Here is a 20,920-nt window from a genome sequence, read left to right as displayed (position 1 = left end):
TCTTGCAGGTACCTTGCTGGTCACAGTGGGCTGAGAAAGAGCAGCAAATGCAGGACAACCATCGCCTACAGTTCTCATCACAGCTCCCACTTTTGTCACAGGGTATCTGGAATGCACTGCCTCCTCACCCAAAAACCAGGTGTAAAAGCAGAACAGGCCAGATAAGGTCTTCCAAGTAAGGGAGGACCCTGAGTTCCACACAAAAACAACCGCAGGGCCGTGAGCTTCCATTTTGAATCACAGAGAATGATTTTTGACTGAGATTTTTGTCTTTTTAGCACCTGCAAGAGAGTGTAAAGTATGTTGCAAATTAATTAGGGGTTTGCAGTAATGGTCAGGGCAGGGAATTCCTCTAAGTGACTTAACATTTTTTTGGTTTCTTTACAGTTTTACATAGCACGGTTGGCCTGTTTACCTTGTGGTACCTTATACTGGCTCAAAAATTGTACCTTGTACCGGCGCCCATGCCAGTTAAACTGAATAAAAAAAAAAAAAAAAGAGAAAGAAAATATTCAAGCACCTTTATTGCTAGTTTTTGCGTTGGTATGTGCTTCAAGGCTGCCTGCTTCCCCACTGGCAAGAAGGGGTGACGGTGCATCTGCAGCGGGAGAAGAAGAGGCTGCCGCCATTGTCTTAACTAAAAAAAAAGGCCCCGTTCGGGCGGGAAGGGGCAATACCGCCGCCATGCCGGGGATCTGCCCGGGCGGGATTCGCTTCCCTCCCCTCCGCTCCTCTTCCCGCTGCGCCGCCGTCCCGCAGGCCTGGGGACCCGGACCCCCCCGCTGCCCACGCCCCGCCCGTGGCGCGGCCCCTTTAAGGGCCTTTAACCACGGGGGGGGCGGGTCACGCGCGGCCGCGGCGGGAGGGGGCGCGCGGGCGTGCGCGAGCCGGCGGCGGCACGAGGAGGGCGGGGCCGGGGGGCAGGGGGCGGGGCGGCGCGCGCGGGCGGGCGGGATTATTATGGGCTGTGGGCGCCGCCGCCGCCGCTGAGGGGGAGCAGCAAGATGGAGCTGTCTGCAGTGGGGGAGCGCGTCTTCGCCGCCGAGTCCATCATCAAGCGCCGCATCCGAAAGGTGAGGGGCCGCCCCCGCTGGGGCTGCGGGACCCCCCCTCCCCCTCGGTCTTCGCTGCCGGGCCCCGGCCGCGCCGCTGGCCCGCCCGCCGGGCCCCCGCCTCACACCCCCCCCCCCCCCCCCCCCCCCCCCGCCTTCTCCCCCGTGTGTTGCAGGGGCGCATCGAGTACCTGGTGAAATGGAAAGGCTGGGCCATCAAGTGAGTGTATCCCGCCCGGGCTGCGGGGATGGGAGGCACGGGATGGGGCAGAATGGGATGGAGGGGGAGGTATCTGTGTATGCGGCTGCGGGGGGATTTGGGCGCTAACCGCTTCGCTTGTCCCCTCCGCTGCTCCCGCCCCGGCAGGTACAGCACCTGGGAACCCGAGGAGAACATCCTGGACTCCCGCCTCATCGCCGCCTTCGAGCAGAAGTGAGTGTTCATCCCCCACCCTGGGCTGAGGGGGCTGCAGCAGCAGGTTTGGCTTTGGGTGGGCGAGCGGGAAACTGCTTCCAGACTCTCCTTTTTTTTTTTTTTTTAAATTTATTTTTTTATTTCTTTTTTTTTTTTTTAACGTGTATGCTTCTGTTTCTCCCTTTGGGAAAAGTTTTAACTTCTTGACAAATTTGATTCCCTAAAGGGAACGAGAGCGTGAGCTGTACGGGCCCAAGAAGAGAGGACCTAAACCTAAAACTTTTCTGCTGAAGGTAACTCTTATTTAAATAACTTAGGCCTAGCGAAAACATCTCTCAAACCTTGCCGGTGCGTGCCCTTGGAAGGACTGGACTTTCAAGTGACTTGTGCCTGATGCCTGGCTCTGGGAGCGCGGGGAAAACCGACAGGAAAGGGGGGGGGTGGGCAGAGGCACAGAAGTGTGTGAGGGGAGAGCGCGTGTGCGTGCGACGGGTGCCTCAGCAGGACGGTCAGCACACACAGATGTGCGTGGTGAGCCTGCAGTCTCTTTTTCCAATATCCTCTCCTTCTCATGGCCTTCTGTTGCCGCAGTGGAGAGCTAGCCAGTCCTGTTCCCTCTTTCTTCAGCAGGCTGTTCCATCCGACCCGTGCCCTGCAACTTAGCAGCACGCTGAGCGGTCAGGCAGCTGAGGCGGGAATCCCGCTGCCGCTTGTGCTCCTCTGATTGCATTTAAGGATGTAGGTGCTCCACGGGAGTTTCATGAAGGGTTCATGCTTTGATCTGTAAACTGCAGGCTTGTTTTGCTCTTGCAGAGAGTGGGGGGGGTGAGTGGGAGGAGGAGGAGTGTTTCACCTCTGCATAGGATGGCAGCTGAAGTTTCCAGTTCCTCTCTGATAGACTCAGCATCTCTGCAAGATGTCGTAGCATCTCTGCTTGCTTGCAGTGAAGAGCAAGGAAGGTAGTCCCTAGTGCAGGCTCTCTTGCCCTGTATTTTTGTCTTCTTTTTTTAATTAAGAACTCCCCTAGCTGCGTGACTGTTATGTGAGCTCTGTGAATTTATTAGTTTACATACGAAATGCCTTGCTCTACTCCCCTCTTCCCTCCCCTTCCTCTCCAACTGTCACAATCTCAGGCTTCAAATGAGCATAGAAAGAACACACCTCTGTACAGTTCAGACAGATGAACAAGTCTGCAGTTTCCCTGGTTTTATTCTGATATGAAGCCCTGGAACAGCCAGCGTGGACCGCATAGTAAGGCATCACTATCATCAAGTCATCCTGTGGCTTTGGGCCAGTCACTTAGGCTTTGTGCGTGTTTCCCCATCTGTGAAACAGGTTAATACTTCCCTTTGCCTGGCAGCAGTAGGAGCTTTACTCAAGTCAGCACAGCACTTTTAACTGCATGAGCACAAGAAAGCGCAGTGAGGGCTAGGGTGTCACTTCTTCTCTGCTTTGAGAGGGCATAATGAAGCGCACAGAAGAAATGCAGGAGCAGGCGTGTTCTGATGCCCTGTGTGAAACCCAGGGGACGGTGGTAATCCTTGGGAAGTCCTGCTGATGGAACTGTCCTCCCTCGTTGCTTGTTTTTCTGCTAACAGTGTTCTGTATCTGTAGCCTGAGAATTCTAAACATATCTGATATGTACTACGTACTTATGCTGTATTCAGGGAAAACAGACTAGTTGGCTTTCCTCTTTCTGGCAGTCATGCATTAAATGTAACCCTTGTGTTTAGATTTCCAACAGTGCAAAGGAACATTTGAAGAGAAAACCACCAGCTTGAAATAGTTCTCTGCCTGCATTAAAAAACACTGGTATTTGTAACACCTGACACTGCTCAGAGCTGTAGAGGGTGACTATGCTATGTGTAATCAGTTTCTTTTATTTTGGATTCTGAATGTGATACAGCCATAACTATTGCCATATCACTTATTTAAAAAAAAAAAATCACTCATTTTCACTCATTTAAAAAGCAAAACCAACCCCCGAACTCAAAACCCACTCATTGCTTCTTTTCCCCCCTACCCTTTAAAACCCCCCTAAACTTAACGTGACTTATTCAGCAGCATCCTTTGAATCACGTCCATGACACGTTTCTGTGGCACATCTTCCTTCTGCCAGCTCCTCAAATGGTAATGGAAACCTGTGGGTTTGCAGAGCTGGCTCGGTACTTTGTAGAAGATGAACTGTGATAGGGAGCAAGATCAGCTCTCCTGAAGGCTGGTGCCACGTTGTGGGAGAGGCTGGCAGGGCAGAGCGCTACCACTGCCGCTTGGTTTCCACCTCTGGGAAACAGAGCTGGTGGAACTGTTAGTGCTCTGACTTGCTGTTCTTCTATGACTTCGAATCATACTGTAAAAATAATGCCCCAGACCAGGCAGCAAGAAGTAACTCTGTCTCAGCCAGCCCCATCTGAACTTGTCTGAGCTCTGTTCAGGCAAACCACAATCAACACAACTGTAGAGAGAGTTACAACAGAGACGGCGAGATGGTTTGCAGCTCAGTTCTTCTGACCCCAGAAGATGCACATTTGACCTCTTCCAGCCCAGCAGCACCGGTGCTGGTGCTGCTGCTGTGGGAGGAGTGGTATTGAGTTCTGCCTCATGCATTCCTAACAGTATTTTCAGTTCTTTCAGCTGCAGAATCTCTTGCCAGTGAGAATTTCAGAAGCAGGGGAAGAAATTTGATTCTTGTATCCCAGAGGGAGTATTTGGAGTTGGCAGTTAGAACAATATTCTTTTTGATCTGTTAACTGAACAGATTAGGCCTGGATGCAGTGATGTTTAAGCAGAAATCTGGCCTAGGACTGCTTTGATAGACTAGTCTGCACTTGACTTGGTGGCTTGCTAGGATTTTTCATGTGTATCAGTGCTTGAACCTAGGCTTCTGAGTCTCCAGAATGGCCTCAAAATAAGTGCCCTGATACACCACTCAGTCCCTTGGCTTGTGTGGGTGTTTTATCTTGCAGTTGGGGCTAGGTTTATCCTGGGATTAGTTCTCAAAAGTTGCAGATAGGCACCCAGGGGGATTTGCAGAAAGCATTCCAGCAGGTTAGTGGCCCACGCCTTTGGAAAAGCTTTGAAAAGCTGCATCTTTGACCACCTGCTGCCTTTGTAAGCCAGGCTCCTGTTTCTGAGAGCTGTCTAACACTTGCCCTTTCGATCAGACTGCAGAGGCAAATCACAGTCCAGGCTTTGTAATATCACTATCAAGATGGCCGGTGTTGAAAGCGACCCCTGCAAACTTCAACTGCAAAGTTTTGGGCAGGAAATGGGTCTTTATCCCTTGCATGCTAGGGGCAAACTTTCCCACAGCTGAGCGCAGGCTTGGCGGGAGGCTGTAATTCTTGGGAGGCTGCTGGTGTGCTGCAGCCCTGTGCTGAGCGGATGGGAAGCGAAGTCTTTGGTCTGAAATAAGCAGTGCTGTACGTAAGGCTCTTACCTTATTTCTTAGGTGTCTGGCAGAGGTCATCCTTGAGGGCAGGCCCTTCAGCATGGATGCTGGTGTGAGGTTAGAAAGAGGCATAGCACGTGCTGTAGTGATCTTCCTCTTTTTCTCCTGCTTGGTTTGCTCTTTTTATTTCACTTTTTTCCCTAGGCACTCTGCTGTGTGGAATGCAAACCTCACCAACTCATCTAATAAAGTCTAGCTAGTGCTATTCAGAGACAGAGTCCGATCTGCAAGCTCAGTGGGTGGCTGGAAAAGATCCCTAGTCGGGGTGACCATAAATACTAAGGTGACAGGAGTGAAGAAGGTTAATGGGAATGAAGAAGTAAGGGAGAACAAGAGTAAAGGGACTCTTAGTAGGAGAGTGGGGGAAGAAGGGGCTGAGCAGTGTGGTGCTCTGTCATTTTGCCCTTTCTTGAACTCCGAAGCTGGAATTGGGTTTCTTTTGATCTCCTCCCTGTTCGTAAATTATGCCTGAGTAATTTGAAAACAGACCGTTCCCCTTTTGTAGCATTTTGTTCTCAATCCAGAGGGAAACTTTAGTTTATGGCAGTGTTGCTTGGGAGAACTGTGCTATGAACTGGCTTGCTTTTGCCTTGTCACTTGGAAGACTGCAGAAAAAAGAGGGTGATAAAAAGGCAGAATGGCAGCCAAAAGGGGGAAAGAAGAGCTCTTGCAAATGCTGTTTGGAGCAAAGACTGTGGGAATGCAGGTGGAGAATAAAAGACAAAGCAGAGCCAGTAATTTATGAGAGAGTAGCGCTACTATGGTGCAGGAGCACTACTGGAATTGGCTTGATTTTGAAATAATTAACTAGAAATCCATTGCCTTAGAAGGTCTTTGGTTTGGTTTTTTCCAAATTGGAGAGATTTTGATACAAATCAGGTAAGAGAGGCCTTTCTAAGCACGTGTCTGTGTACGTGCTTGTGTGCCTCAGTGCGTTAAGGGAATGAATGAACGAATATGCTTGCTGGGCCTCGAGGGACACTTACTCAGAAATAGTAGGGAATGGGGGAGATACACTAGTTCCCAGGGGCAGTGAGGGAGAGCTGTACAAGATAAATAAAGGTGATACATATCCCAGACGGGAAGAGGGGGAAGGGAAGCAATCCCAGCAATTGGCTTGCTCTCATGACAGAGCACTGCAGCAAGCCTCCAGAAGCTGCATCCTGATGTAGGCTGAGCTGTAAGCAGAGAGTGAATTACTTCGTATACATGCTGAGTACCTCTTCAGCAGTGAGCACATCCTGCGGGTGAAAGCAGCAAAAGCCAGAGAGGTAGTTTCCATTTGGAAAACTTGTAAGCCAAGTAGCAAACTGTAGTGACACAGCTGAAAGGATTCAGTGGGTTTGTTTTTCAAAGACCTTATCCTCATATGGCTTGTGAGTGTGACCGAGAAACAGATCTGTAGCAGGGAGAAGTGCATTTCCAACAGATAAAACTGAATGCTAAGTCTTCCCCAAACCAAAGGTAGCAAGTTACTTAATCTAAAGTTGGAAACGGGGGAAGGAGAGCCTCTGTGCTGTCCTCTGCAGTGAAGGGATGAGTTCATATAGGCGATGCCTGAATAAACCTGATCCTGTGGTAGGAATACTGAGCTTCCCAAGTGAGAAAGCTCTAGGGGCTGGTCTTAGATAAAGCATCTGATACGATTTTTGTTGAAACCTTACCTGGAAGAACAATCTCAAGGTAAGCTGAATATTTGCATAATGCTCTTTGGAACTTGCATTGAAGCTGGTCACTAGGGATAGCAGTGTAGCAGCAGGGGAGGACTCTTGGGCCCTAACTTTACCCTCTCTCTTAATAATCTGACCAAAGTATCAATGCTGCATGTAGACTACCTGGAGACTACTGAAGCTGGAATTTAATAAAGGCAGATAGCTGAAACATGAGTTAGAAACAGCTTCAGCCTTGAGAAAGTGCCCCAGAAGTAACTGGAAACGCAGACACCTAGCACGTAAATGAGACCTAGTGGTTCTGGCACACTGGAAAAGTCCAGGCCCTGTACCAGGGCTCTGCACTAGCTGCTGTGCAAGCACAAAACCAAGACAGGTCTCTCTGTCAAAACAGGACAGGAGCTGATTAATGTGTACAGGCAGAGAAAGTAAAATCAGCAGGGCCGTAGAAGTGCCCAGGTAGTGACCATCCCAGCATTATCACTTCATTTAATGTGGTTGATGGGAAGCTTTGCTCAGGAATTTTGGGGTGTATAAGGAAACTGGGGGTGTTTGTGACTGCTTCCCCCACACTTGTGGGAAGCTGCCTTCTTTCTCTCCCGGGTGATGGAGGCGGTGCTGGTGGAAGGCGGCAATTAGATTTGACTCGGAGCAGAATGGCACAGAGGGGGCAGAACTCCTCACTCCAAGGCATGATTACAGGGTAGGCAATTAATCTGAAAGATGTGCAGTGCTGGCAACAGGAGAGGCCCTGAAGGACACCTGTGTCTATCCACTGAAGATGTAGAAGGATTTTCATTGATGCATCTGTCTGTACCTTCTGCCTGGCTTCCCTGTCCTATATTTTGGATTGGCACATTGTGTTGTTGCATTTTGCTCTTGGCTCAGCAGTGCTAAATTGGTGAGAAACCCAAAGCACAAGAGCAGCAATGCTGGAAGGGCTGGCTGTGATGGGGAGTGGGATAAAAAGGAATAAATGTGTTCATTCAGGCTGTGCTGGTATGTAATGTCAGAAAGCAAACTGTAGTTTGTGTTTGCATCTGCCATCAGAGGGACCTGTGAAGAGATGGAGCAAGCACAGCCCTAGATGTGCGTTTGCCTGTGCCTGTGACCTCCTGACATGGTCTGTAGTGTCTCCAAGTTGTGTATTGATGAGATGGGATGGAGAGTTGTGTGGTGCAGGGAGTTCATCTGGTGTTGTTACTGTGCTCAGGCCTGTATGATGCCTGTGACAGGAGCTGTCTTACTTTCTCAACAGTTTGGGGCATGGAGTAACACATGAGGCTGAGCAAAGAGAAACTAGATGGACATTGGGATGCTTTCTGCTACAGCAGGAGGTGTTGGGGTTTGTGTGTGCTGGGAACACTTCCCTTTAACTAGGTGGAAAGAGCCCTGTTTGTTAATGTGCAGAGTGTCTGTGCTTGCCTTGGGGTTGTGCTAACATGTCTCTGTTTCTTTGTCAGTCAGCTAACACAGAGTCTATGTCCCCAGTCAGGACGAGCCTTCAGTCTGTGTTTTCTTGTACAGTCGGAGGAGGAGGCCTCATTTTTGCAGTCCTTTTAAAGCCAGGATACCAGTAGTACTGAAGGCTGTGATCATCCAGTGTTGGTCAGAGAGGAACAGAATGTCTTCACGTCTCCATTCTCTGCTCATTTGGGATCTTCTGTGGTTCTCATGGGTATCTCTGTGGGAGAAGAGGGGCTCTGGGTAACAGCAAAGCTCTGGAGCTGTAGGGCCAGGACTTTGAGCTTTTTGTGCAGAGGCTGGCTGGGCCCCTTGCTTAGATCTGTTAGATCCCTGCCTTTACACGCACATTTTTTTCCCCAGGCATTTCTCTGGTAGAAGGCACAGCCTGCAGGGTGACAAAGGAGATGAAGTTGAGTGCTAAGCTCTTAGCTGGCAAGAAGCCATCCCGATCTTGGCGTGTGCAAGGGGCAGCGGGATGGAAAAGTTGGGGAGGAAAAGCAGCTGTCGTCTTCTAGCACTGCAGTTCTTGCTGTGCCCACGAGGTGGGGAAAGCTCCTCGCTGGATGGGCAGTCAGGGGCGGGGGCTTGCCTGTCCCCTCCAGGCCTGTGTGACTTCGCCGTGTCACCACTGCTGAGGGGGAATATGGAAGTGCGTTGGTTTGGGCAAGTACTGGGGTGCAGGTGGAAGGATGAGCTGTACAAGCGACAGTGCTCTGATGAGATGTGATGTAAGAATACATTCTGGGTTTCCATGCCCACAGGTCATACAGCACCAGCTTACCAATGAAACTGTTGTTCCTGTTGCCAGAAAATGTTCCTGTCTCTGGTGCGTGAACCAGGGCAGGTTTTGGCACCAGAAGAGCTCAAAAATATTGTTCCCCTGGCTTGGCTCTTGGGGAGGGCTGGCACAGAGCAGTTGAACCAGTGCTATTCCTGCTCTGGTCCAGTGCTAGGTTTCAAACAAGTGTGGTGTTCAAAAGGACAAGTCAATCTCATCTTTGGAGGTGCAGTTTAATTTGACTTGAATTCCTGTTGGCCTCATCTCTGGCTTTAAACACTGGACCTTGCTCCCGCAGCACAGTAAGGATGAATGACTTGCTTGACCCTAGTTAAAAATCAGATCTCCAAGTTACTTGTGTTTAGCGAAGACAGCTCCATCAGACCATTCTCACCAACCTCCATCTGTGTTCCTCAAGACCCCCTTCTACCATGCTTTTCAGAGGTGATTCTCATTACGTGTTACTCTGCCTCTTCCCCCTCATCTTGTGCTCATTTTTTAGAGGACCTGGTACAATCCCTATGTAATTTTGGGTGCTGTCTCAGCACTGACAGTCCCAAGTGCCTAGGATGATGCTGGCTTCTTTTGTTGACAGTGGAGGGTTGTGCACGTTGACTGATGATGACGAAGGGGGGCTTTGGAGACCATTAACTGTAACCCTGAAACATGCCTGGGAAGTAGCAGCTTCTCCCTGCGGAAAGCACGTGTCAACAGGGGCACAGCCTAGGGAGACATTTGCTGCCCAAAAGTGATACAGTGTGTCCTATGCCTGTCTGGGGGCTGTGCTGGAGCTATCAACAGTTTGTAGGTGTGTACCTGTGCTTGTCATTGACGTTGGGGATAAATGTGTCATGGTACTCCTGGTGAATGCTTGGCCTGAAGTGAGCAGTGCCTGATTTGAGATCTGGCTGCACCTTGGCTGCCTCTCTGACCCTGTTTGTTTTCTTTCTCCCCACCACCGCAGGCTCGGGCCCAAGCGGAGGCCCTCCACATTGGGGATGTACACTTTTCTGTCAAGCCTGGTTCTAGTACCTCCTCTCCCAAACTCCACTCCAGCGCCGCGGTGCACCGGCTCAAGAAAGACATCCGGCGATGCCACCGCATGTCCCGGCGCCCCCTGCCCCGTCCAGACCCCCAGAACGGCGGGAGCGTGGGTGGTGGGGCTGGCATTCGTCCTCCTGTCTCGCCCTTCTCGGAGACCGTCCGCATCATCAACCGTAAGGTGAAACCCCGCGAGCCCAAACGCAGCCGCATCATCCTCAACCTCAAAGTCATTGACAAAGGTGGGAAGCCAGCCAATGGGGCCGGGGGCCTCGCTCGGCCCAAGATCCCATCCCGAAACCGTGTCATTGGCAAGAGCAAAAAGTTCAGCGAGAGCGTCCTCCGCACCCAGATCCGCCACATGAAGTTTGGCACCTTTTCGCTCTACAATAAGCCGTCTTCTGCACCTACCCCCTCTCTGGAGGGCAAGGGGGAGGCTGAAGGCTCCCAGGCAGCCTCCTGTGGGCTCATTATGGGCTCCACCCCCTATGATGCCCCCAGCTCCAGCTCTTCTGGCTGCCCATCACCTGCTCCCCACTCCTCCTCTGACCCAGATGATTCCCCTCCGAAGCTGCTCCCTGAGACCCTCAGCCCAGCCATCCCCGACTGGCGTGAGTCGGAGGTCCTCGACCTCTCAATCCCACCTGAGTCGGCTGCCACCAGCAAGCGTTCTCCCTCGGGAGGGTGCAGTGGGGGGCAGACGCCCTCCTTGTCCCTCTCTTCTTCTGACCCAGAGCAGGAGGCTGGCGACTGGCGTCCTGAGATGTCCCCTTGCTCTAATGTGGTGGTCACAGATGTCACCAGCAACCTCCTCACTGTAACCATCAAGGAGTTCTGCAATGCAGAGGATTTTGAGAAAGTGGCAGCGGGCGGTGGTGGAGGAGGCAGCAAGTGAGCAGCCAGGTCCCCCTGCTCCGGGGGTGTGGGGGGAGTTATACCTGAGAGAAGTCGTGGTGCGAATGGCTGTCCTTAGTTCTCTCCTTCTCCCCTTGGCTGTCCCTCTGCCCTCACTGCCACCCTTCCTCCTCCTTTCCTCCTGCCCACTTTCTCTTGCCTGGAGGCTGGAGTGTGTCAGTGGGGGTGTGGGAGCACCCACTATTCCTGGGTGTTGGTACTGCTAGGAGGAGGCAGGGAGGGTTGTGGTGGGGCTGAGGAGTGGTTGTTTGTCCTTGAGTGTGGTGTTGTCCAACGGGCGGTGGAGCCTTTGGGGCTGAGGGATGAGTGAGCATGTGTCTGTGTGCCTGTGCAGGTGGTGAGGAAGGTGCTGCTCTTCCTCATTCCCCTTCCATCTCTGATGAAAACTGATGAGGAGCTCCAAACCCTTGAGGGGAGGATGTAAGAGGATTGGAGCCCTTGCCCATGTCCTCCAGACCTTCTCCCACCAATGTGCATGCAGACTCTTCCATTCTTATGTTTCCCTCTTGCCGTGACTACCATCCTGCCATCCTTCCCCTCTTGGCCTGTGGCCTGGATCTGCCCTCTCCTCTACTGTCCTTGTGGCCGTTGCTGATCCAGATGCCTGCAGAGTGAGGGGGAGAAGGGCAGGTGAAATGTCATGCCTGGAAGGTGCTTGAGACAAAGCTGGGGTGGTGGGGGGTGCCCCATGCAGCCTACACCCCACATTGGCTTCCCCTTTCCTTTGACTATTGGTGCTACCTTGGCAGTTGTATGGGTGCTTTCAGGTGCCCTGATCCCTCCTCTTCTCCTGCATCTTCCAACCTGTTCAGCTCTGCAGGAGAAAGGGAAGAAAAGAGGAGTCTGCTTCCAGCCCAGATCTTCCTCCTGATGTTCATCACTTGCACTTGCTTGGGGGAGAGGGACATGAAATGCCTTTCCCTGGTCTTTCCGTGGTGGAAGCAGGAGTGGGCTGTGCATCCATCCCTCAGTCTGTGGGAAGGTAATGCCAACAGCGTGATGGTGCCCCAGCCACATGAGGCTGGTCTCCCGCCTTGTGCGTAAGCTTCCCCCAGCCCTCTTGGCTTCCTCTTGCTCCTTCCAAAAGAAGGAGGGGTGGATGCTAGGGCAGGTCGTTTGTTCTTCCTGCTTGCTTTTGCCTCTCCTGCTCTCCCCTCCCTGTGGTGGGCAGCCTGGAAGAGGTTTCCCCTCTGTCTTTTCAGCATCTGAAACAGCCCTTACAACTGTCAACCAAAGGTGCTCATAAGAAATACCTGTCTCTCTCACATCATATGCATGTGCACTGGATCTCTTCCCCTAAGGCTCCTGAGCTGATCTAGAAATTCCTTCTCTTCACCCCTAGCAAGTAGGAGGGAGCAAGACCACAGCGTGCTGTTCTTTATCCACAGCTCCCTCTTTCACTGACCAGCTTTGTTCACATCCAAAATAAGCTCTATTTTTTGCCTGCCATTTCTGGCTTGCTCCGTTTCAGTGTGGGTCCTAAGCTTCGTGGTGAGAAGCCGTTCCTTTGCTCTCCTTTCTTCCTCTACTTGCACAGGACTGAGCCTGTAGAGGCAAGGGAAAGAGGTGCTGATCAACTGGTGGGAGAGCCTCACCCTCTCAGCCCTGTCCCTGAATGGGGCAGAGGGGTGTCACTTCTACATAACATGCTGCAGAGGTGAAAAGGGTGGAAAAAATTCCTCATGCCAGGGCTCATTTACTTACAAACCTGCCCTGGGCGGGTGAACACAAGTGGAATTGGCCCCTCTGGTGCTTTCACACAAGGATGTTCAGGAGCTGCTGGCTCTGAGGAGTGCTCTCCTGCAGTAGTGATTTTGTGGTTGCAGTGATCTGAGGGTAGAAGGGAGGCAATTTGTGGGAGGTAAGTAATATTTGTCTGCCCAAGGGGCATTGTCAGGGTGGTAGAGGGATAGACCGGCTTCTGACCTTAATTAGGGCTTTTGTGCCCAGAGCTTGTCTATTCCCTGCCTCCAGCGCCTGGGTTGGTGTAATAAAATCTTTGCTGCCCTCCCCACAAACCTTGCCTTGCAGTGGGTGGCATTCCAAGCTGTGGGGAATGGTGAATTCACACCAGTTGCAGTTGGGTGTCTGTGCAGACAGTCTGAGGGGGATTCCAGGTGCTGTTAGCACCACCCTTGGTACACCTCTTTCTTTTTCTTTCCTTGGTTAAAGAGCTTAGTGGACTCTTCGGGGATGTGCTTTCATTCACAGCTGAAGCTAGGGGCAGGGAGAAAGAGACTTCCCTGATCCATTCACCAAGCTAAGGTTTTCTATAACTTGTTGGACTTGTGTGCGTGTCTGTATTAATACCTGCTTGTATTCTTTGTGGGTGTTTTTTTTTTGTTTGGGTTTTTTTTTGCGCATCTTTCCTGTGCCTGGCACACCCAGGGATCCCTTATGTTAGCATAGCCTATCCATTGACTGCAGCTTCAAAGATGAGCAGTTTGTAGGCATAGGGAAAAGCTCGCTCTTAGGAAAATAGCGAGGAGATTCTTCTTTTTCCTCCCCCTTCTGAATAAGAACTAATCTGTGGCTGTGAGATAAGAGGAGCTGCTTTGTGGGGTGGATGCAAACCGGCCAGTCACTTTAGGTTGTTAAGTTACTGTTTGGTGTGTATGTGGTGATGTGATTTGTTTTGTGGTATCAAGGTTCTGAAAAAAATGTTGAAGCGTTTAAGTGGGAGATAAAAGGGAACTTTAATAGGAAACTCTTGATGTGTTTTGGCCAAGGTGTGTTGCTTGGCAGAATTCTTTTCCCCAGTGTCTCTTGTATGGTGTTCTTTGGGGGCAAGGGGCAGGAATTGTTTAATTGAAGGGGTTTTGCCTTTCTCCAGAGTGGCAAGCAAGGGAACTGTCTGTGAAGAGCAAAACAGTGGGTCATTGTAGGGATGCTCCGCAAGGACCTCCTTCCTGCGGTGAGGAGATGAGGGGACTTGTTGCAGCAGAGAAACTAGTGCAGTAGATCCTCTTTGTGGAGGAAGAAAGGAGTATGATCCGGCTTGCAGACACAGCTCACCTGCTTGTGTGACAAATCCCTTCCTGGGTGGGTCACCAGGTGGGAACCAAACCCTGAACCTCTGGATCCGAAATGAGGATCCTGTGCTGTTTTGAGTTAGAGGTTTGCTAACTTGAATGCAGCAGTCACCTCAAGTTCCCTCAGGTGGACAAGACACTTGAGGCTGACTAACCTACCTTCGTATTCACATGAGCTACACTCCTCCTTCTGAATTTTTGCCCTTGCTCCTTAATGGAGACCAGAAAGAAGATTCATCCATGCCTTTTAAAATGGCCATAGAATTGAGGGAGGAGTTTATTTGAAAGTATCCCCTTCCTTTCCCCATAACCTTTAGAAAAAAAAAATCAACAAAAACAGGGAAATATTCTCTGTGTCTGTGCCATGTTTGTTCTCGTCGTCGTGTTTTTAGAGGAGATTTTATGATGGAGTGGAAAAAGTGAAATGATTAGTTTTGCATAAAAAAAGAAAAGTTTTAAAAAAAATTTATACAGGGAGAGAGCGAGAGAGAGTTTAAAAATGAATAATAAATGCAGTGATTGCACAAACTGTAGTGGTATTAGATGGTCCTTAGAGAAAAGAGTATTTTGTAGTATCGAAGCATGTGTGTCTGGGATGGTGTTTGGCTTGCTTGAACTGGAGGGAAAGGCATTCTAGGACTAAGCAGCGATCTCTGAGCTGAAAAGGCAAGTTGCATGTTGGAGGAACCCTGTCTACAAACCTTTCCCGTCCTTGCCTCCCAAGTGTTGGAGTGAGTTCCCTTCCCTCCCATACCTCTCCTGTGAGCTAAGGTGGAGTCTCCAAGTGGTTTTCTGGCTGAGCAGCCCTCAGAGATGGCCGGTCACATTCTGCCAGAACGTGAATTGGGCCATCAACATGGAAACAGTTGACTTACTTTGCAGCGTTAGCAAGCTGCTAACGTTTGGGGTTGGCATGTACCTTTCCTGCCAAGTTGCTGTCTCTTCTCTTTTCCATCCCCTATATCCAAGCAGAATTAATCGTGGTGGGCTTATTTCCTGGGAAGCAGATATGCCTCCCCTCCGTAGGGTTTCTTAACTTCTTCCAATACCAGGTGGGGGGTGGTATTTTTCTCTATAGAATTCACCACGTCAGGACAGAACTGAGTCCCATTGGTGTGTATTCCAGCACCCCTTCTCCAACAGTGGCCAGATCTTTAGAGGCAGATGAGAGAGCTGCCTGGTGTGCTCTGATCATGTTGCTGAGGGACATGCACCCTCTTCTTGAAGCCAGCAAATGCTGGAAGTTTTTAGGGTGGAGAGGGGAGAGGAACAAACACCCTGACAGGACTGTGCTCAGGTAGGGCATCCCTCTGCTCCAGCTTCCTTCAGGGTGGTGGGGAAGAGTTGCCTGAATGTTCCTTCAGAGCGAGGAGGCAGCTCTTGTGTGCTGGCTTCCCCATCCAAGATGTCTCTGCTGGTGTTCATCTGGTGCGTGGGAGTGACTGCAGGGAAGAGGGAAGCCACCAGATGTTGGTGTCTGAACAGAAGATGGCAGGCAGGGACGCTTGAACAGCTTTTCTTGTCTGGACTTCTCTGGTGCCCTTTGCAGTGGCTTTGCAGTGGCAGATGGCTGATGTCTCAATGCCTCCCATAGCCTTCTCTCTCTGCCCATCAAACTCTGTCGGTGCTTCCCACGGCTTTCAACTTGGAACAGAAATCTCCTGTCTCATGCTCTCTTCTCAGTGAGCACCATGGGACTGGAGGGGCATGAAGCTAATGAGATACAAGCTCCTTTGGGGATGAAAAACAGAAATAGTGTGGTGAGCAGGCCCAGCTGTGGGGAGCCACTGCTTAAATTCTGTTTTCAAAAGAGAAAGGGAGCATTTCTCTGTCTCCCCTTACTGAAGTTCCCAGGGAGATTTTGTGAAATAAAAAGAAAAAAAATTACAACCACAATCATACTTTTTACCAGGTAGGAGCTGTCTCTGTGCTGAGTCTTCCTAGGGATATCACTCCCTTCTCCAGCCCCTCTTTGTAGAGGAGGCTTCAGCAACTCCCAGCGTTTGGAGATTATCACCTTCCTGGGAACTTCCTGGCAGAAAGAGGTTGCCATGCTTGAAGGATGGTGTCCCAAGTTCCCCACACTTCTGCCCACCCCAGGCTGTGGCATTAGTGGGGCTGCTCAGGAGCAGGTCCTTCTTCCCAGGGAGGTGTAACAAACCTGGAGCGTGTGTTTGGCTAAGTGCTTGTTTTCCCTTTTGCTTCCTTCCCCACCTTCCGACAAGACTTCTTCCTCCTTGCCTGGCACATCCTTTTACTCCAATGTCGCTTGCTTTTGCTGCATTTTTCAGTTGCCCAATAATCACGCAAGAGCTGGGATCTTATTTACTTCTTATATATAAATATATGAATATAAAATACCTCCCCCCCTTTCTCCCCGTCTCACCCACCACCCTGTGCACAGCCTTCCTGATCTCTGCTCTGAAGGCAATCTGCTGTAGAGGGTTAATTTGGGGTTGGGGATTCGGTGCCTCCTGAGTTCTGTTCCTTCTTGGCTTGCTGTGTCTTTTCTGCCAGCTGTGTCACTGCCCTGTGCCTCTGTCTCCCTCATGCCAAGGGGGGGGGGGGGGGGGCCATCCTGCTGAGGGTGCTGGCAGCCCAACTCTCGAGGTATTTGCACAGAGATGGAGTGCTCAGTGTTGCGTCAGAAATCCCCTGCTCCCTGTCTGTGCTTCCTTCCGTAGGTAACTCCAGGAAGTATCTTCATTTCACCAATGCTTTGAGGTTGAGAAAAGAAGTGTCTTTATTTTCTTTTTTTACTTCTATTTTTGAGATCCTTCCCCAGAGTGCAATGTGTATGGTTTCTTTTTGGGGGTGTAGATGGCAGGAGATGTTGGAGTCTGTCTCCATGCTCACCTTTGCCTTTCCGTCCTCTGCTCCTCTCACGTCTTGCTGTTGCTGTGTCAGACTGATGTGGTTGGAGGTATTTGCACCCTTGTCTGTGCAGGGTCAGTCATAGCACCAGGGGCTTCTCCCATGTTCTGTGTGGTGCATTCTGAGGTGCACTGTGTCTCACCTGCCTCATCTGTAAGCATGCAGCAGGGCCCTGAGTTCCTTCTTCCCTTCTCTGAAATTCTCTTTCCAGGAGTGAAGGGAGATAGTCAGTTCCCCTTCCTGTACCTCTGGCAGCTCTTCTGTCCATTCCAGCTTCTCTGTGGTGGGAAACAAAACGATTCCAGAGCCATCCAGAAGCACAGTCCTTGGGGTAGGGGTCCTTCCACCCCAGGTGAGCTCTGTGCTCTGAGCCCACCCCCTCCAGGCACTGGCAGGTGGCACTGGGATGGAGGAGCGGGATGCCCTCTGTGCCCCTGGGCTGAGTGGAGCTGGGAGGTGGGCAGCAAGCAGCGTGCTGTGGCACAGGGAAGAAGTAAGGTGACAGAACTGCAGCAAGATGCAGTCAGAGTGATGCCAGCTTCTGCAACAGTTCAGATAATGTGTCTGCTGGGAGGAAAGGGGCACGGTGGGACATGCAGGCAAAGTGTTAATTCCCATTGTAGGGCCCTGGTTCTTTACTTCATTCCTTGTTCAGCTGAGCACTTAGAGCTCACACTAAACCCCTGGAACACAGCTGGGTGAGTCAAAGCATTTAGTGGGGCTTCAGGGCCTCATAGGACTAGTGGGGCTTTTCCGTGCTCCCAGGCAGCCCCCCAGGTGGTGCCTGCTCTCTAGGGATGCTGAGGGTTTCCCTTTGGGCAGAGCGGCAGGTAGGTGCTCTTGCACAGGTAGGTTGCTCTTCAGCTGTCCTGGAGGGAGCCTGCTGCTTCCAGCCCCCAGCTGCAAAGTGGGGGCAGAATCTTAGGTCAAGTTCTCAAACAGAACAAAAAAAATTAATCGTTGTGATGACTTTTTTTAGAAAAGAGTTGTCATGCCTGCACCTCCCCCAAGCAAAAATCAACTTAGTGTGCTGTCCTCCTTCCGCTTCTCCCCTGTGCCATTAAGCCTTGTACACTCCCTAAGAATAGAGAAGACTCTCTACTTTGGGATTTTTTTTTCCCCCATTTGTTTTCTTTTTGCATAGAAAGTTGTCTGCTGATGGTGGAGGACAGGGGCCTGCTTTATCTGTTCCTTCTTTTCACGTTTCCCTGTGCCAAGCTTAGGCTCAAATGCTGCAGATTCCTGCAAACACTGAACTTGGAGCAGGCAAGTGACCCCACTGAGTTCTGTGGTACTTGGGTGCTTCAGATTCTGCCTGTGCTTGAGCTTTGGCAGCATCAGAGCCCTTCCTTTCTCTTGGAGAAGGTCAGCCCTAACTCTGAGAATGGTGATAGTTCTGGTGCAACCCATCTGTCTCTTCATTTCCCCTCACTTGGCATACAGAGTGAAGGTGGTAATTTTTTTTTAATTTAAAATAAACCTAAATATGTATCTTGTAATTTTTTTTTTATTTTGAAAAAATTGCATTTAAGGATTGTGCACGGATGAATTGTATATCTATATATTATTTTTTTGTCTTGCAATTTTCATTTTAAATATAGTGTTTGTTCAGTTTTGTTTTGTTTTTTAATCCAGTTCCCAGCTGGCTAAACTCCGTCTAGAGTGGATGGGTGGGAGGCAGAGCCACTGGAGGGGTGATTGAATCACCCCTTCCCTTGGTGCTTCCCACAAGAAACTGGTTTGCTCCAGGTTTGGGGGTGGGGGTTGTGCTAATTACTCTTGTATTCTTGTACATTTTGTTCTTTCTGCTGCTCTTGAATATTGTATCAATGCCAGAAATGGGGAGTTAAAAATTAAAACAAAAAATTAACCCCAATAAATTGTTACATTCCAAAACCTGTTGTTTTCCTTGGGCGGGCTGTGACTCTGGAGCTTGGGAGCAGGGCTACAGAAATGCCTGCCCTGCGCCAGCACGGATCAGCTCTTCAGTCAAACACAAGCACCTGGTACCTTCTTGGGCACCGTGGATCAGTCCTGGTTTGGTCTTTGGACCTTTCTGGACACAGAGAAGCTCTGACAAAAGACAAGAGTGTATTCTGGAATGTTAAGGGAAGAGGGAGCATTTGGGAAGGCCAAGCTGTAGCAAGTGGAACCTGAATGCCCTCTTCCCAAGTGCTTTGGAGAATCTCCCATGGGTCTCCCACGGGTCTCCCACATCCTTTTCTTCTAAGAATGAAATTAGATCAGAGTACAACCTAGCACTTGGTGGCTGAAAAGTGCTTTAGGCTTTTCCCAACTCCACAGCCTGTGCCTAAGTGCACTTTATGACAAGCTGATCTAAGAAAGACAACGAAAAATCCTCTCCCTGTGTCTATTAGAAGCCCCAGATTCACTCCCATCACTCTAACATGTAGCAGATGCATAAAAAGGCTCAGCCAAACTTCCAGGGGGAAGTGCTGGTGGTGGGAGGTGTGGTGGGGAAAGCGAGTGGGATTTGGACAGAGATGCCCTTCAGGCAAGCAGGAGAGAAGGGCAGGAAGGCAGCACACCTGGATACTGGGAAAGGGCAGTGTCTGGGCACAGGTTCAACCAAAACACCCTCAGTGCTGCCCTTCAGGAGGGTGTGGTGTGGTGTGGTCTCACTTGGAGGGGAGAGATTGGGCTGAGCTGGGTGTTCCTTGGAGAGAGTTGCTGCCTTGAGATACTTCTGCAGTGTCTGAGTTTTGGAAAGCCACAGCAGAGCCTATTCCAGTGGTGACATGGCTGGCAGCAGGGAATGCTGCCCACCAAAGCCAGCACAGCCAAGGTGGTGTTCATGTCATGCCATCAGGCTCACTTTGCCTCTGCTGCGTGCCGAAACACTCGCAAGGCCAGCACTCCCTCCTCCTTTGTCCTTGCATCCTGGTTTTGCTCAGAAGCCAGTGGACTTTTGGCTGGATTTGAGAACACCAAATGAAGCCAACTCTCATCCATCCTTTCCAGAGCAGGAGGAAGGCTGGAGAGACAGACCCCAGCCTGACTGGACACATCCAATGAGGTCCTGCACCAGCACACTGGTGCAAGCAGACCCAGTAACAGGGCAAGGTGATGCAAGTCACATCTGCAGGGCTGAGAAACCTGGAAATGAAAGAAGCCATTATTCCCATTCTTTGTAGAACCTGCAGATCCCCAGGCTACATGGACTGAAGGCTCCTGGTCTAAGGAGATGGTGGAGCTGAGTCCATGGAGTGGCAGTGGCAGAGGAGCCCTTTCATCTCCTTAGGGTGCCCCTAGGGATGCTCCTCAGCTGGATGATAACCCAGGAGGAGGGAATCCCCCGCCTCAGAGGCATCAGCTTACCTCCCCTGGGAAAAGTTTTCTCCCCTTCCCTCACCCCACCACCGTGCTGGCCTCAGCATCATGAATGGGCCAGGGTTTCATGCTGGCCGGGATGGAGCTGCGTGGTTCCTGCGGGGAGGGTTGGATGCAGGGCAGCCTTGGAGCAGCAGGTGACCTTCCCCTCAAGCCAGCAGTCCATCCAAAACGTCCCTCTCATCCAGAGGGCACAGCAGGGTGGCCCCTTGTCCCGCCTTGCCCTGCCTGCAGCCACCCCCTGGGGACAGCTGCTAGCCCCAGACACCATTTGGGTGTTAATTAGATGGAGGAAAAGCCCTTAATTGCTCACTCCCAGTCCCTCTGGGCTGAATCCATGAGCTCTTGTTAAATCTAACTTCTGTCACCAATCCTGTTCAAAACAGGAACCAAAAGCTTCCCAAAGCCCCACATTGCTTTCCCCCACCCTGTCACGCACAGGAGGGCAGGGTTTCAGCAGCATCGCGTCCTTGCAGGGCCGGCTGCCCACCGAGCATCTCTGAATTGTAATTCATGGGACAGGGAGGCTGCGTTGGCTACTCACCAGTCTGAGTCATCACCCCCTGTGAAAATCTATTTTTGTCACCTCTTTGTCTCTGGGAAGAAGTTGTGGTCCCTGCTGCGGGACAGGTCGGGACCGTAGGAGCGGTGAGCCCTGCCCTGCTGCATTACCCAACTCTTTCCCATCCCAGCATGGTTGAGTGGGGCCGGGCTGCTGTAGAGGGGCTCACCCTCCCCCTCACGGCCAGAGCGGCATCAGCCAGAGGTATAAACCTTGCCACCACGATCCTGCAGCCTTTGGTAATGAAATCTGGATGTTCAGGACAGCGCAAAGTCCCCAGCACAGCATCACTTCCCCTGGCAAGAAGCTTTG

The 20,920-nt window shown here is 51.0% G+C and overlaps 1 protein-coding gene across 2 annotated transcripts; it reads left to right on the top strand.

Annotated features, from left to right (window-relative positions):
- Positions 1-944: 944 nt before the first annotated feature.
- On the top strand, positions 945-18,591 carry CBX6 (chromobox 6). 2 transcript variants are annotated; one of them, XM_048300053.1, is made up of 5 exons: positions 945-1,073; positions 1,229-1,272; positions 1,420-1,485; positions 1,694-1,760; positions 9,852-18,591. In XM_048300053.1, the coding sequence occupies exons 1-5, from the start codon at positions 1,005-1,007 to the stop codon at positions 10,767-10,769; spliced, it is 1,164 nt and encodes a 387-aa protein (XP_048156010.1). In that variant the 5' UTR covers positions 945-1,004; the 3' UTR covers positions 10,770-18,591. The 2 variants fall into 2 exon arrangements, with proteins under 2 accessions (XP_048156010.1, XP_048156009.1); XM_048300052.1 differs by having other exon boundaries at positions 946-1,073; positions 9,798-18,591.
- Positions 18,592-20,920: the final 2,329 nt, after the last annotated feature.

Source organism: Corvus hawaiiensis, chromosome 4 (genome assembly GCF_020740725.1).
Source record: "Corvus hawaiiensis isolate bCorHaw1 chromosome 4, bCorHaw1.pri.cur, whole genome shotgun sequence".
In the NCBI taxonomy this organism is placed as follows: domain Eukaryota; kingdom Metazoa; phylum Chordata; class Aves; order Passeriformes; family Corvidae; genus Corvus; species Corvus hawaiiensis.
This window is presented reverse-complemented; position numbering and strand designations above follow the sequence as displayed.